At 48.3% G+C, this 16,438-nt stretch overlaps 1 protein-coding gene across 1 annotated transcript in view; it reads left to right on the top strand.

Moving 5' to 3' along the window:
- PDLIM1 (PDZ and LIM domain 1) overlaps positions 1-16,311 on the top strand; it is a 44,809-nt gene extending 28,498 nt beyond the window's left edge. The window contains exons 4-7 of the mRNA XM_052799254.1: positions 4,058-4,248; positions 10,804-10,958; positions 13,995-14,112; positions 15,788-16,311. Of these exons, the coding sequence (XP_052655214.1) occupies positions 4,058-4,248; positions 10,804-10,958; positions 13,995-14,112; positions 15,788-15,974 (651 nt within the window). The 3' untranslated portion in view covers positions 15,975-16,311. The remainder of the gene's footprint in view (positions 1-4,057; positions 4,249-10,803; positions 10,959-13,994; positions 14,113-15,787) is intronic.
- Positions 16,312-16,438: the final 127 nt, after the last annotated feature.

Below are 16,438 nucleotides of genomic sequence, written 5' to 3' on the forward strand. Positions count from 1 at the left end.
GTCTGGTGGCTCCCTGCCGTGCCGGGAGGGCGGGGGTGGCAGGGGAAGCCCCTTGGCACCCAGCTGGAAGAGCCACGGTGCAGCGCCTGACAGTGTCCCCATCTGCTCCCGAAGGGGGCTGCTGCCTCTAACAGCCAGGACCCAGAAGACTCATCTGGCAGGAGACCTGCGTATTTGACCTGAAGCTGCGGTCCTACAAACCTTGTTTGTCCTTGGGATTGGGAAATAGCTTTTCCTCTGGGATGGAGGAATTTGTACTGGTGTCTGAAGGACTTGGGAGCACATGGGATTGTGCTCCAAAGCCACTTGGAGCTTGTTCATATAGCAGAGGTAGTTTCAGGTAGGGAGGGGGCTGTTGGAGGAATGGCTTCATTTTGAAAGTAAAGCAAGATGAGACCTCTCTGAGTTCAGAAGCAGCACCCTGGCAGAGAAGTTTGTGCAGTTGCTAATCCATTTTAGCTTGGGCTAGCCACTCTGCCAGCCCCTCTGGAGACATATGTCTGCAAAGGAAGGAGGGAAGCAAAGCTGGTATCTGTGCAGACAAAGCGATTTAACTATCACGGGATCAGTTTATAGTGGTAAAATATTGCTCTTGAATATCCTACCTGGAGGCTTGGGAGCTTCCATACCCTGGCTTCAGACCAAAATAACTGCTGCTGGTACCCCTGCTCGCTGCTGACTGCAGCCCACTGCAGACAGGGCTGGCGTTGGGGGACTGAGGCAGCACCATGGCTTGCAGGAAGGGTGAGGCAAGTGGTTCCAGATCTGCCTGCAGATGCCAGCCGAAGATGTCTCTGTAAAGATCTAATATTAGTCACACTCCTCTGTACTACTGACAAGGAAAGAGCGAGTCATGCTCTGACTGGGTAAGAGCATGTCCTTGTGTCTGACCGACCGCTGGTTCTTCCTTTGCAAACAGCCCACTGCTTGCTGCTCTTGCTGTCTGTGCCCCAGCCAGAAGGCTGTTTAATGCTGCTTGCCCCCTTTTCCTTGTGTTGGTCCTGGGAACACCACATCCTTAGAGATGCTGCAAACCCCAGGCATATCAACTGCATAAACCAGGTGCTGCCCCCACACATGTACACAGTATAGCGGTGTTTTTCTACTAACATTTCTCATGTGGCTGCTGGTGGACAGGTTTTGGGGAGTGTCATATTTCTGATTTTTTTTTTCCAGTGTTAAGTCAGAGACTCTCACATAAGCACATGATTCCAGGAGCTGGGGCTTTAACAAAACTGCTGCATAGCACAGGGCCTGTTTGGGAGTTCTGGCAAATCCCTAGGTAAATACATTTGACAGTGAGAACATGTTATCTTTTGATCTTGGGTTCATGAAAGCACTTGTTCTTTGCAAATTCCTTCCACAGCTCGAGCAGAAAGAGCAGCATGGCGTGACAGGAAGTGCTGGAGAATTTGGATTATCCAAATGCCCTTTATAATGTTACTGCTCTTGTAATACTTGTCTGTAGCCTGTCGGGTTATACACCTTCTATGCTGTTCTCCAGATGGGATTTTGCTAATCTAATCTTCAGACACCACCTTCTCCACTGATATCTCTATTTAACCTGTTATAAACTCCCTTATAGTCTGTGGACTTTATCCACATGAGAGCTACTACAGATGACCTGACACTTTTGAAAGCTTCATTTATGGTCTTGGATGTTATTACACACCAGAAAACCTACCTGGTGGCCAAAAGTAGGCCAAAATCTCCTGTGTGGATTCTGGGCCTGAGCACGTGTTGCAGTTCTTCTTGGAGTCAAGGCATTAATGTGATTTCAGTCTCTCCTCCATCTGGCTGTCTATTTTCTCAACACTTGTAGAAACTTAAATATCCTTGAGGCTTCCATCACTGTCAAAGTGACTTGGACTTGGCTAACAGATTCAAAGGTCCTTGGTGAGGGTGGGAACGTGCCCATGTGCATGTGGAGTATGTAATTGAGATGCCTTACTTCCTTAGGAAGCCAGAATTAAAAAAAAAAATACTCTAAATTACTTCCCTTTCTCTAATTATTGGTTAATACTTAAACGTTTCCACAATACAGGTTGTGACATGATTTCAACTTTGAGCCTATTTGACCTAAGAGTATAACCCCTTTAGCCTAAAACTTCTGCCTCTCTCTCTCATTAAATCAACTATTTATGTGCACATCTGAAACCCTCTCCTACTTGTAGCCTCCAAATGGTGGGCTAGCATGTGTATTTAATGCCAATATAAGATCACTGATACTTTTCCCCACGGTGTGATATACAGGCTGAAGTAATATTTTTTTTTTGCTAAAATCCACAGTTTCTGCCATGGGAAAGACTATTTTTATAAGCGCTATTATGTGCTTTGAATGAGATTGCAACAAAGGGAGATTAGCTAATTACTCCAGGGTCTTTCTTCCTTTGGTGTGTGGGAAAGCTTCATGGCTGACGTCCATGCACATCGGCCAGAAAGTCGTGGGAGAGCAGTCCCGCCACCCCACACCTGAACATCTTGAGCTACCCCACTGATTTCAAATGACTTGTAACTCATGAGTGCATTTGGATCCATGCCGTTCTTCTCTGAGAGAACCTATGCTGTGCTTGATGCCATAAATAGCATTTGAGTGCCATGAAGTGAGAGGACTCCCATCTGTCAGTCTGGGAGTGCTAGCCAGCTGCCTAAGGAAATCTGGGGACATAAAAGTGATTTAAAGAAAAATCTGTAGGGGAGTTTAGTCATACTTGCTTCTAGTGAGTGATTATCCTGTAACTATAGCTCTATCAAACACATGCCGTGAGATGTTCAAAGGGCGGTGAAGGCTCACTTCATTGCTGTAGAAGTCAGCGCCTGTATGGAGTGGGAGAGGGAACTGGTTCTGTTAATTAGAGCTGGGAACCATGGGCCCAGCATGTTAAGAAGGGCCCTGTTTCATCCTGTGCCATTGGTCATTAGCCCTGCATTGAAGCCATGCCCAATCTCTACAGCTGGCTGAAACATTTCAAAATGCACGTTTTGGTGCCATCTTTTAGCCCTGAATATTTCAGCCGCCTCTGTGAATGTTAGTCCTTTCTTATGCCTGCTCTAGTGAGGCCCTATTGTACTTTCTCCTTGCTTTGGTCAAGCATCTTCTCTGGGGAGAAATAAGCCCCGGATGTTGTTATCTCTACCCCAAGGCTGCTAATTCCCAGCCTGCTGAACTGATGGGGCTTAGAAATCTCCCCATTTTTGTTAGCGCTGCCTGTGATTCAGAAGAGTCTTACCTCATGTCTTATTTAACCTGGATTTGGCCCCTTTCTTACTAAATTGTAACCAGTGTTTCTAAGCATCCACTAATACCGCTGGAAGCCTCCAGTTTGCAGCAAACCCAGAACATCTGGGTGATATCTCATACTTGTGACACTGAAGAAGTTTCTGGCAGTTAGCTGTCACTGCCTCTGGACAGTCTTTTGTATTAACAATGGTCATCTTCCCGCCTTTATTGTGGGAATTTCTTGTCCAGAAAGTCCAAAGTTGTTCATCAGAGACAGCTGCGAACCCCAGTCTCAGCTGAAGGAGCAGACATGCTCCAGAGCTCTTGTAGTAATGACAAATGCCTTCTTTTTGGGTTGCCGTTATCTAAGGAAAGCCAGACTTTCAGATATCATTGAAGAGTGCTCCTCTTTCTGCTCTTCATCTTCACTTTCCCATAGAAATCAGCCCTGCTTTCAGGAATTGCAAGGAATGCTTAAAATCTGTAGTCTTGCATGAGAAGGTAGGTCCTGTGGCTTACCATAGGCTTGCAGGAGCTCCCAGGTGAGTGGCACCTTGAGCTAATAGCTCTGGCAGTGTTTCTGAGCTCTCGTGTTCCTGGCATGTCAACTCTGAAATGTCCTGAAGGTCAGCCTGAAGCCATCCAGGATGGTGCCAGGGATCCTCGTGATGTGTGGGAGGACGCTCACCTGCTTTGGTGGTCGTGGTCGTGTGCTCCTCAGCTGACACCACACGCAAAGGCCACCTTTGCAGTGGCTACTCGCTCCGGGCTGCCCCGTCACACCCCACCTGCATGCCTGAGCACCTCTGATTTTTGCCTCTGCTCCTTTGCATGCAGGAAATAAGGCACATAGGAAGTGCACACAACCGGAGCGCGGTGCCCTTCACTGCTGCCACAGCTTCTGCCCCCAGAGTGATCACTGCTCAGTACAACAGCCCAGCAGGCCTCTACTCCTCAGAGAACATCCAGACCTTCAACAGTGCTGTGGAGTCAAAGACATCACCTGGGGCCCTGGAGCCTACCAAGCCGTAAGTATCTTCCTTGCCTCCCCTTCGTGCCCAGGCCCCCAGGGGAAGGCTCCAGAAGATGTGAGTTCGCTGTGAGGGTACCAATTTCTTCATCCAGAAAAGCTCTCTTTCAGGACAAGGGAAGGAGCAGAGGCACAAGCATGGATGTCGTTCCTGGGGCGGGGCTCGGAGGAGCGGGGAACATTTCACGAGATGCAGAAATTAAATTAATGCTGTTGTGTTTCTTTGTTTAGCAGAGACCGATGCAGTTTCCACGTGCGTTCAGCATGACATACCAGCCTGCTGGTCTGAACAGGTGCCTGATAGCTTGTTACAAGCACTTTGTAAAGTTAGCGTTTTGTGCTGGCTGTGGGGGCAATGCTGGGCAGGAAGGGTACCAGCTAGCACAGGAAGCACACACGTCCCCGTTCCTGGCTGGCCTGGGATTCCTAGACAGGCTCTGCCAAAGTTTGGATCTCTCTATTTTTTTATTATTGAACTTTGTTTTTCACAGGAGTGTTAAAAGTAGATGAAACATTCATACCTGTGTGAGCAATTTTATATATGGGATTGGAAAGGGTCCCAACCTATAAGGGCCTATTGATTTTTGCGGCTGCATCTGAGCTTCACCAAAGACATTACATTATCCCAGGAGTCCAAAGTTCCTCTTTTTTCATTGGGAGCAATTACCAAGGAGCTATCTGAAATCTTTCTGGATGCGTTGGTCAGGTTGCTTAACTGCCCTAAGTCTCTGCATAGCAGTACCAAACTGCCTGGAAGACTTTGGCCACTTTTACAACAAAAGCTGCAAGACCAGTGCTTTAGGTGATACTCGACTAAGTTCCTGACTTGTGAATGGGCAGACAAAAGTAACGTCAGCCTCTGCTTTTGCAGGGCACAAAGACCTGAGATTGTGGCTTAACACAAGCCTGAAAACTTGCCCCTGACTGAAACAGGCTTCTTGCACTGGCAGCCCTGTCTGCAGCATGGGCCCTTCTAGGCAGAGTTATGGTGCTGCAGCTGGCAGACGAGGTGACAGATGTTTGTTCCTCATTTGTTTCTGGTAGACTGCAGCAGCCTCATTCAGGGGCTGAGCAAAGGCAGAGCAAGGACAAAGGAAATCTGACTTTGCGTTAATGTGATGGGACCATTTGGCAGTCAAATACCACCTCTGGTCTAGTCTGGAGTCCCCTCCAGGTGAGAGCAGTCTCTGGAAGCCAGGTATATTTTGCTGGAAACTTGTGGGTGATCCCTTTTTCTTGCAGGGATCAGCAAAGAGGTGGGTTTCTTCAAATGCTGTGGCTCACTGTGCTCTTCCTAGCACAATGGAAGGTCCATTGCCAGCCCTCCTGCGTGTGGGGTACATGACATCTCTTTCATCTTTCCCTTGCTGAAACACAGCAAATTGCAGAGGAATGCTGGGGCGACTGTGGATGAGACCTTTGATGCTAATACACTTCTGTTTACAGAGTCATCAAAAGCAAATGAATTGCTGCTGGTTTTCAGTGAGAGCCAGGGGCCTCACCCTGCCATTAGAAACCCACTGTGGTCTCCCTAGTGCACAAGCGCAGGATATGTAGGTTCTCCCTTCGCACAGCGTTCCATCTGGCTTTAAATTCCTGCCCGTCTGTTTTGTAGAGTTGTTTGTACATGGCCAACCTTGCTCTGGGTTTACCTGGCATTTATCTGCTTCCCCATCCTGCACCCAGCAGACACACAGCCTATCTGAACCTGGCAGCCTGATCCTGCCACTGCACATGGTGAAGTGACACGGGAACCTGGTCCATGGTCCATCCTTAGAGGGTGTGTGATATAAATGTAGGACTGTTGTACAGACAGAAACAGCAGCAAACATCTCCGCTGGATTTGGTGTCGCAAAACAGGTGGGGAAGGCAGGGAGAAGCCCCCCTGCTGAGCACATCTGTTTTGGGATCGGAGGTGAGATTGCCCCTTGGTAGGGCGCCCAGGCTAGCTTTGGGAAGGGCAGCAGTGAAGGTGGCATTCCTTGGCTGGACAGGGGGACCATGAGTGTGTGCTCAGGTAGCTGGTTCATAGTGAAACCCCCGCTGCCATGTCTTCATTGCTTTTACAACCCTTGCATTTGCTCATCAGTAGAGTGAATGCATTTTAGTTTTTGTGTGGACACACCTGGAGTGCGAGACCATAGCCACAGCATTAGCCAGAACCCTTAATATGAAGTCATGTATTCAGTGGTGTGTCCCTCAGACAGTATTCTGCAACTGCTTGTATTGCTTGGAGTATTTGGTTTAGTCCTTCATTAATTTCTTCCTTCTTTCCTTTCTTCCTCCTCTGCATTTTTCCCTCAATTCCACAATGTAAAACCCAAATGAACCCCCAAACAAACACAACTCAAACTGCCTGGTGTGAACACGTGGGGCTATAGCCACCCATCGCCGATGAGCGCAATGCAGGCTCCCTTCGCCTCTGTCTATAACCCCCTGCAGGCGCAGACCTCCGAGCCACCGCAGCGGAGGCACAGCACCTCCTCCATCCCCAGCCAAGTCCGAGTGGGGCCCGAGCAGCTGAAACGCGTGGCCCAGGTCTGCCCCAACAGCCCCGTGGAAGTGGAAGTGCCAGGACTCAAAGTGCTGCATGTGCAGTTCAATTCTCCCCTGCAGCTCTATTCGCAGAGCAACATCATGGATTCCCTGCAGGGGCAGATCTCTTCTGTTAGCCCCGACTTCCCCAGGTAACCTGCCTGCTGCCTCTGCGGCCAGCTCGGCGCATCCGTTCATCTGCATCTCGATGTCCACGAGTGCCTCGTCCCTGTCTGTGGCTCACAGCGTTGGCCGGTCACAAGAAAACGTCATTTACATTTCACCTTCCTGACATTAGCGCATGACTCTTCACAGGAGCTTTCTCTGCATTGTGTCTATGTCCAACACCGCAGGAAGCACCAAAACATGATTTCAGCCTGTCAGTGTGTCCATTGCCCCCTGCCCACCCATACAGCAGGGCCTCAACAGCAGCTGGTGGCTTTCCTGGAGGAGCCACCGGCAACGGATGGATTTGCTGGAGGCAGGAGAGTGCTTTATCCTGAAAGCTGGTGTTTCTCCTTCACTGAAACGACTGTTGTTGTTTGCAACTGCCGCACCTGTCCTGCTTTTATTTTGCTGGCTGTGGTCTGGGCCATGGGTGTGCGCTGGGCATGTTTCATTTCATTTCAGGCTGAAGCAGGTCCCTATGGGTCTTCATCTTTGGCTGATAACACTCATGAGTTTGGAGCAGCCCGGGCAGGCACCAGGCACATGGAGGTCCCAGTCTGTCCCCCCACCCCTGCCTGCTTGTTTGCACAGGTTGCTGCTCTTAGGGCTGCCTCTGCCCGTAGGAGTGGAGGATGATCAACATGCTCTGAGGTCTGCAGGACCTGTGGAGAGCCTCAGCATCCAAGGCCTGGGTGCTCTTTGGTGTTTGCTTTGTGGCAGTTGGGAACCAGCTGGCCTGTGCCTCTAAATGACAGCCCACAGGGTTTTATAGGGAGGACTTTGGTATTGAGACGGGTGAAGCAGAAAGCACATTTAGCCATCTCGCAGGAGGACTCCAATCTAGGCTGAATTGTTTCAGAAGATGTGAACCTTCAGCAGAGTTATCCCGCTATGTGACCAAGCAGCTTGTAGCTGTGTAACATGTGGTCCAGGGAGGTGGTCAGTCCCATAGCCTCTGTGGGACAGAGCAAAAGGGCACAGCCAGATCCATAGTTCCTCGGCTGCTCACAGTACCCCCCTGGGCTGAGCACCACATGCTTCAAAGTAGAAAAGCTGGCACACTCACCCATGAACCCACATGGCCGAGCTTTGCCATGTGGCAGCAGCCAAGAGATAATAGGAGGCTGTGGATTTACTCCTGCCTTGTTACTCAGTCCAGTTACTTGCTGTAAGTCACTGCTCTGGCTTGTAGTTGATACCACACATGCCAGGAGCGGTCACACTCTGCTGGCTGGCTGTGCTGGTCTGGACAGCTGATAACACTCACAAAGGAGCCCCAAGTATCAGCAATTGTTTCATTGCAAAAGCGAGTGCTCCAAGTACTGGGCCTTCCTGTAGCCCAGCTTTGAGATCCTTGTAAAGTTTACAAAATGTGCTAGCATAAAATAGTAAAATGGCATTAGTAAAGAATAAGCTGTGCTTTTCTGAAGATGCTGTGCAACACTGTGTCTTTATGGTTTTTATTACCATCTTCTTGCCAATTTTCAAAGCTCAGTGATCCAGTGTTATTCAATCAGCATTGCAGGTTGTCCATGGTAGAAGCAGTGAGATCCAGTAACAGTTGCGTGAGTCTGAAATCCAGTAAAGGTTGTTGGGGTTGTCCTCTACAAAGTTTCTGTGTCAGGGAACTCCTGCACATGGAAAAGGACACCACTTGCTGGTGATTGCTGTAGGTAAAGTACCTATGTAACAGGAGGTGCCATAAATCAGCTGACATACAGAGACTCATTATCCTGCAGGCACAATTCATGTGCCTGTGGCCTTGCCCATTCAAAAGATGCATGTGCTCTTTGGTGGTTTTTTTTTTTTCCTTTAAGCAGCATAGCCTTCTGCCCTGACAGGTTGAGGTATTTCACTCTGCTGGTACAAATTCTAGGATTTGGGGTTTTTTTATAGTTTTTCAGAAGTCTTATATATGCAAGTATATCTATATGGTGCATACCTGGGAGAGCTGATCTGTATGTTTTGCACACTGTCACAATGCATGGTTGAAGTGTGATGGCTTTGGTTGACTCTAGTGCTCTTGAAGATGATTTAGTCTTTGCTTTTTGAATGCATGTTAGTGAAACATTCTTAGTATGCAAACTGCAATGAAAGGCTTCTTGCCTAATGTTTTTATGAGTGGATAGAGTGGTGGGAGTATATGAGTTTACATAAGATGAATGTAATGTAGAGTATGGATTCATTTGGGATAGCCTAGGACATTTTCTGTGTAATAGAAGGTACATCATTATTTTATTTTGGGTGACAGGCTTCGGTAAATCAGATGCAGGCTTCAAGGGTTCAACTGCTTGCAAGTCTAATGTGCTTCCCACTCCACTGAAAATTACTAAGGATGGAAACATCTTATGAAATTCTTTTTATGGAAGTAGCATTTTATAACATGTGCGATGATTTTACCTCTGATGCTTGAACAGTTTATTATGTAGAGTAAATCCCAGATGACTCAGTTGCACATTGGCATGGAAAGTATGCAGTTGCCTCCTCAAGAAAAAGATTTCCCTTTGCAATTTAGTCTGAACTTCAGGATGTTTATGTACTTTTCAAGCAATCACAGGGTGCAGGAGTGGTGAAACCTAATAGACCATTTACATTTATAAGGCTGCATTATGTAATTGAGCTTTCAGAGGAGACTTGTCAGTTGTCTCAGTTTTCCAGAGGCACTTGAGCCACAAAATGTAAGGCAGACAGGTACTTCCCGTGTCCTTTAGTCCATCCCCTAGCCCAGCGTTTGGTCAATTTAAACCATTGATTTAAATCATTCCCAGCAGCTATTTGTCCAGACTCTTAAAATCCTTTAGTATGGAGGTTGCTCACCTGTCCATGGCAATCTCCTCTGGTATTTCAGTATCTGTCTGTTGGAAAGCTTTTCCCAAGGGGTATTCTGAATATCCTCCTGCAGTTTTAAGCCTGTAGTTTATCCCGTATCCACTGGATGTGGAGAACATCCTAGCTACTGCCTCCAGCCTCTTTTCTTTTTTTCCCCTAAAGATCCTTCCAGTGGCACAACGACCACGCTTTCAGCCACCCTGCACTGTGAAAGGCTGCCCCTGAAGCACCTTGGGCTCTAGGCTGAGGGTGCAAGTCCCTCGTGACATGAGTGGCAGCAGCAGCACCTCAGGAGACAGCTGAAAGGAGGAGAGCTTAGTCTTAGCAGGCATAAATCTCCTCTGCCCTTGACCTCCTTGTTAACCTTATTTAAATGCTGTAAATGGGCTGTGGCTCAGAGTCTCCACCTATAAAATGGAAATAATAACACTCACTTGAAAACCAAATTAAATTATTGCTAATGGGGATCTTTTAGTTAGATCCTACAGCTGTTACTTTGTGAAGGTGGCCTTTAGGACCGATTCATAGTGTACTTGCAAAGATTTCTTTTTAATGTAATAAATTTAATTTGAGATTCACAGTGGTGTAAGGTAGCAGGCTAAGGTGGTTTATGCATGCAAGGAACATGCATAGATGGCACAGCTACCACGTGCGATTCCCATCCCAGCACATGAATTCTTTATTTTCCTGTTAACAGAGCAGTGATTTCCTGGGCAGAAAGTTTTCATTTCTGGAGTATATAGTAATTGCAAAGCAGGGAGGACACTTGAGGAATGGCTGTGGGCGGTCGGCGAGAATCCGTTTACAGTAGTGTATGCGGATAGCCCAGCGTGCCGATCCCACCCGGGCTGCAGCTGTCTTGTGCGAGCACATCCAGCACTTCCATGTTTTATGGCATCCTGTTGTGCGTTTGTTTTGCACGTTCATTCTTCAGTCATATGATGCATTGTGAAAATTTTGCTAGAGGGACTGGCTTTAGTTTTCAGCTGTTTAACAAGGGTGTTCTCTGTTCCTTCCTCAGTTTAGATCAGCATAACCAGCCCCCAGGCGGCATTGTCATAGACAGAGAATCTGAGGTTTACAAGATGCTCCAGGAGAATCAAGAGTCAAATGAGCCACCCAGACAGTCTGCTTCGTTCCTTGTGTTGCAAGAGATCTTGGAGTCAGAAGAGAAAGGTGAGCACTTACTGCACACCTCATCTGAGTGTGCTCTTCCCTTTTGCCATTCCTTGGGCTGTGTACAGTGTTTAAAGGTAACATCTAAAACTTTATTTTCCTTTCTTAGCTGTTGATTGTTCAAGGTAGTGTGTGTAGGTGGTTTCTACAGAAACCTACAGACCCTTTCGCTAACTTTACTCCTAAATGTTCTCTCATTGATCAGTTTCAGTGTCTATGGGCCCATACTCATTGAGTGCTCAAGAAATAAACCCCTACAACATTTAGTTATCAAGAAGGAAACTAAAAAGTTGCAAAAACCTCTTCTATACTTTCTAAAGTTCCCCTTTAAGATAATATTCAATGATTAAAGACCATCTTGGATTCAAGACTTTGAAAAGTACCACAAGATAGTGCTCTTCAGTGAGTTCTAAAGCTTCTGATCTCCATTCAGCTACACAAGAAAAATGATCCACTTCTGCAGCTGAATGTAAAAATATGGAAGCTAGGTTACAGCAAGCAGTTCATAGCTTTCAACCTCTGAAACTGCTCTGCTTGGCGTTCTTGATCTGACATCTGGACTTGTGCAGTTCAGGGCTATAGACTTTAAGATAAAAAAGCCCGTTAACTTAGGTGGGGGCCAAATTGTACCCTCTTCTCCCCTTAAATAAAATAAAATAAACAAATAAATAGGAAAAGAATTCCAAGAATGACTTCTTTTTCCTTAGGCCAGTTGAGACTGTCTTTTGTGTTACTAGCTTGGCAGTGGTACACTCAATTTCATCCAACAAAAGCCTGGTGCTGAGATATTTGCCACAAAGGGAAACAGATCAGCCAAGTGTGGTAGGTCTGAGGGATCTGTAAGGAAACAGCAAACCAAAGGAGATAAGGAAACAATAGCAAGAAAGAAACCAGGATCTTGGAGTCTTTAATATGTTGCTGAAATACCTACCTGAAAGCATCTTTTAAATATTGAGTGTTTGCAACTTGCCCTCAGGGTTCAGCTCCTGCATGGAAGGGACTGGAGTAGCCAAGACTTCTCAGGCAGCCATGGTCCTCTCCCATGTTTAGTAGCCTTGAAGAAGATAAGAAGCAAAAGCCTTTCTGTTTTATCTTTCTTTGAAGATTTGCAGCATTATTGGGATTCTCTGGCACAAGGTTTGCCTGCCCCATCATGGGCTAGGATAGGCTTTGGCATTACTCCCGTGAGCTGATAATCACCCATGCGAAGTGGGGCTGGGGGGTTACGAAGCCTCAGAGGAATGTGTGTCCCTGAGGAGGCAGTGCCCCTGCCTGCCAGCCGCTCAGCCAGGCTGAAACACTGCTGCTGCTGAGTCAGATCATGTCTGCGGCGATAAATAGCACATCGGTTGGCTGCTTCTCCCAGCCTGTCTTGTGAGTAGTAGCAGGGAGTTATCTCCCCAGCTGGGACAAGTCCCTTGGGGCATCACTGACTGTATGGGCTGCACTGACTTACACCAGCTGAGAGCCTGGCCCCGGACGTGGGGGCTGTGTGTGGGCACTGGTGTGTGGAAGCACCACAGCTGGTCTGTGTTTAGACCTGACCCTGCACTCATAGGTGGAGGGCGTTTCACAGGGCGGAACAAGTTATGTTTCCTGTGGGTATTTGATTAAGTTGATCTTTTAGAGAGCTTTAAAAACGTGCTGTCAATGTTGTTGATATTAGCAAACTGCTGTTTGAGGCAGAGGGAGTGAGCAGAGGTGATAGGGAAAAGCCTGAGATTGTGGTTGCTGCTGCTTCCTTCCCAGCAAGGGTCACTGGCAGTAACTCTGTCACAGGCCAGGTGCTTCCTGCTGTGTTTGCAGGGTACATGGGCTGTAGCCCCCATTAGGGAGCTTGCACCTCTGGACCAGCATCTCTGCATGGAGGTGGGTGCAAACCTCTGAGCTGAAGGCTGCCCCAGAGGCAAAGCAGCGCAGCATCACCTGCCCCATGGGTGAGCAGTGGTGACAGGGAGGTGTGGTGGGCATTTCCCCCCTTTTTCCTTCAGCTGTTCTGTCAGTGACGCTGCCTTGGGCTGTGACATGTCCCTGACCTTGCTGGTCTCCAGGGTGTGCCTTTGGAAGGTTTTTCCTCCCCTTACACCAGGAACAACCATTGCAGTGTGCTCTTGGTTTGACACTAGTCAGAAGGGTTTTATCAGTGTCCGTCCCAGAGGTGCCCATCGACCTCTCTGTTTCTGGTGAGACATCGTGGGAGTCTCTGCAGCCCTCCTTCCCTTGTTGCTTGGTGTTCAACCTCTTGCAGAAGTCATATAGATAAGACAAGACTAGTCACATCAGTGGTGTCATTTTGTAAGAGGCTCCTTTTTCACTGCAGATATTTAAAGGCTTGCCTCGTATCCTTAATCTAGGCATTGTAGGCATCCAGGTCAGCAGATGTCTCCTGCGAAGGACCTGCAGGACATCCCTGCCCCAGAGAGGTTGCACTAGGGAGATACCTGGAGCATGCTCCAGAGCAGCAGGAGAGCGTGAGGTTATCCCCAGTGTCCCAGGGCCCTGCAAGAACAAGGAGTTTGTTAACCAAATTTTCAGGAGTCCTGGGGGAGCCAGCCCCACCATACACCAGTCAGCAGACTGGAAAAGGACTTTGACAGTCCTCCCTAGTCTGCCAGCATACCCACCTTCTCTTTCTGAGCCCAAATCTGGCAATCAGCTTGACCCTGTGTTTGTGATCAAGACACAGCAGGCAGACTCCGGTGCTGCCAAGGCTGGGGCTGGGGCTGAGGCTTCGCTTTGCTTTGTGCATGTGAGACACATCAGCTGAAGTCTGATGGGCTTTTAAGATGAGAAGAGACTCTCCTCTGACTGCCCACAATCTCAGGCCTTCGAATTTCCAGGGCCAGGTTCAGCTGTGTCCCTTTTCTCCCTCCTCCCCACACACCTCTAAATCCCTGCCTGCTTTCTGTGCATGAATCCCTGCCTCAGAGCTGGGGTTAAAGAACATCACTTGTCCCTAGCAGAGCATCTGCTTGGGAGGAATAGCCTAGAGCCACACATCTCACATGCTCTGAAGCACTCTCCTTCCACCCCCAGGAGACCCTACCAAACCATCTGGATTTAGGAGCGTCAAAGCCCCCACCACAAAGGTGGCCTCATCGATTGGGAATGCCCAGAAGCTGCCCATGTGCGAGAAGTGTGGATCTGGCATTGTGTAAGTAAGCCTGTCCCTGGGGTTGCAGGCTGAGCATCCCATGCCTGTGTGAGGGGCTGAGGTGCTGCACCCGAAACACTTGACCTATCCACATCCAGTGCATCCAGGAGCTGGCTCAAGGCACATTTATTCTTACCAGCTTTGATAGCGCTAACTTTGCAGTTCCCCGCAGTGAGGCACGAGTTGGGTTTCCCTCTACAGATCCACATCAATGGAAACCAAAGCAAGTCCCTATGAGACAAATCTCAAGACAGTTGTTGCTGCAGTGTTTTGCTTCCTACCTGAAATCTGTTTACAGCACCCAGAAACAAAATGACCTTTCCATTCAGGGCCTATGTATTTAATGCTTTTCATGTCGTGGCGCTCCCAGCCATGGAGTGGTGACTTGCCTTGGTGGTCAGAGGCAATGTGGACCAGGAGAGCTGCATTCTGCTCCCTGCTGTGCTGTAGGACTGCACACCTCCTCTGTGTCTACGCAGACATTTTTGTTGTCTGTATGTGGGTATGTCCAACTTCCAGCACAGCAGGGGCATGGGTTCAATACAGAGCTGCTGTACCATAACTGTGACAACACGGAGGACCCAACCCGTGTGTTCAATTCGCCATTCAGTTTCTTAACCACAAATTCTTCCCTACAACACCCTTAGCTTAACAGTTGACTCCAGCAGTCGAGTGCTGGTAGACCACCTGCATTGTCATGCAATAATTCACATTTCGCCCATGCTGCCCACCACAAGGTATCAGATTGTTGCTGAGGCCCACTACACTGTGATTGCATGGTCCTGGCATGCCTGGAGCACCAAGGACTGGCAGAGTCATTACAGAGGCAATCTATAGCCTGTAAAATATGAATTGTAGACAAACCCTACAATTATTCTACCAGCTGGGTAGATCTGGGGAGAAAGCACAAGACTATGAATAGCACTAAAAACTAATGAATTATGGAAAATATAGATGGCTGCTGGAATGAAATTGTACTCCTGGCAAATTGTTGTGTTGCTGCTGGTGGTAGTTAACGAGTTGCTATGTAGTTTTCCTCATCATCTGCTGGGTTAAGCTGTGAAGTTTTCCATTAAGAGCTGGCCCACATTTGGCTGGGGCCATTCACTGCAGCTCCTGAGCAGCAGTGTGTGAGATCAGAGCCAGGATCTGGTCTCTGTGCTTCTCCTGTATATACCTGGCATGTCCATCACTAGCAAAAGGGCAGCAGCTGGCTGTGCAGCCTTCATCCCCCTTGGTTGGCGGTGGCAGTCATTTCTGGATTTGTTCTGCAATCTGGTTGGTTTGGAGTCCCCCAGCTGGTCAAGCTGATGCCTGTCATTTGATCCTGGGCATTTGAAGGCTGTTGCGCTGTCTCCAGCCATCAGCTAAAGATGCCATCACAGTGATTCTTGCCACCACAGGTGATAGGACTGTCCCTGTGAAACTTAGGCAGGCCGGTGCTAGGAAACACTTTCCAGAGGAAGGCTCCCATGCTGGCACATGTTGGGCTCTAAAAGTGCTGTTAACATCTGCCTGACTAGCGGTAGGGCCTATACTTCAACTTGTCGGAAGCAGGAGGAGATTGTCCACCTTCAGCACTGGTGTGGGTCTGGGCTGGGTGGGAGGTGGCTGGGAAGGAGGGAGGCGGTGGTGGGCGCCTGGCACTGAGAGGTGCTGGTGGTTCCTTCCCCAGAGGGGTGTTTGTGAAGATCCGGGACAAGCAGCGTCACCCCGAGTGCTACGTGTGCAGTGACTGCGGCACCAACCTCAAGCAGAAAGGACACTTCTTCGTGGAAGACCAAATCTACTGTGAGAAGCATGCCCGGGAGCGGGTGATTCCCCCAGAGGGCTACGAGGTGGTCACAGTCTTCCCAAAGTAAACCGTGCTGCTCACAAAGCCAGTGTGGATGGTTTCTCTGCTGCTTTTCCTTGGAAAGCATCGTCCCTGCCCCCCTGCCAAATCTTGTTTGCAATAAGGAATGCTAGGCATGGCTTTGAATTTCCTTGCCATTATTAATCCTCCATCTGTTCACATGAGATGTCACTACGTTCTTTTTGTCTCCTCTTTCACTGTTTGTTTGGGTTTTTTTAATACACAGAATTTTTTTTTTTCCTCCTTTGTGCTGTCAATCGCACAGGAAGATCAGAGGCCAAAGTCTCTCTGTGTTCCAGTTATTTGCCTTCTGTTTGCATTCAATAAACAGGGTGAATCCACAAGGCAGATGTGTCTGCTTTCTCCTGGTATCCCTCTGCACTGGACCGGGGTTCCTGGGGCAGCAGAAGTGGTGCCCAGTGCATGGCTGTGTTTACCCTGGAGAACAGTGGGAGGGAATTACAAAGTTGA

This window comes from Harpia harpyja, chromosome 10, assembly GCF_026419915.1.
Source record: "Harpia harpyja isolate bHarHar1 chromosome 10, bHarHar1 primary haplotype, whole genome shotgun sequence".
NCBI lineage: Eukaryota > Metazoa > Chordata > Aves > Accipitriformes > Accipitridae > Harpia > Harpia harpyja.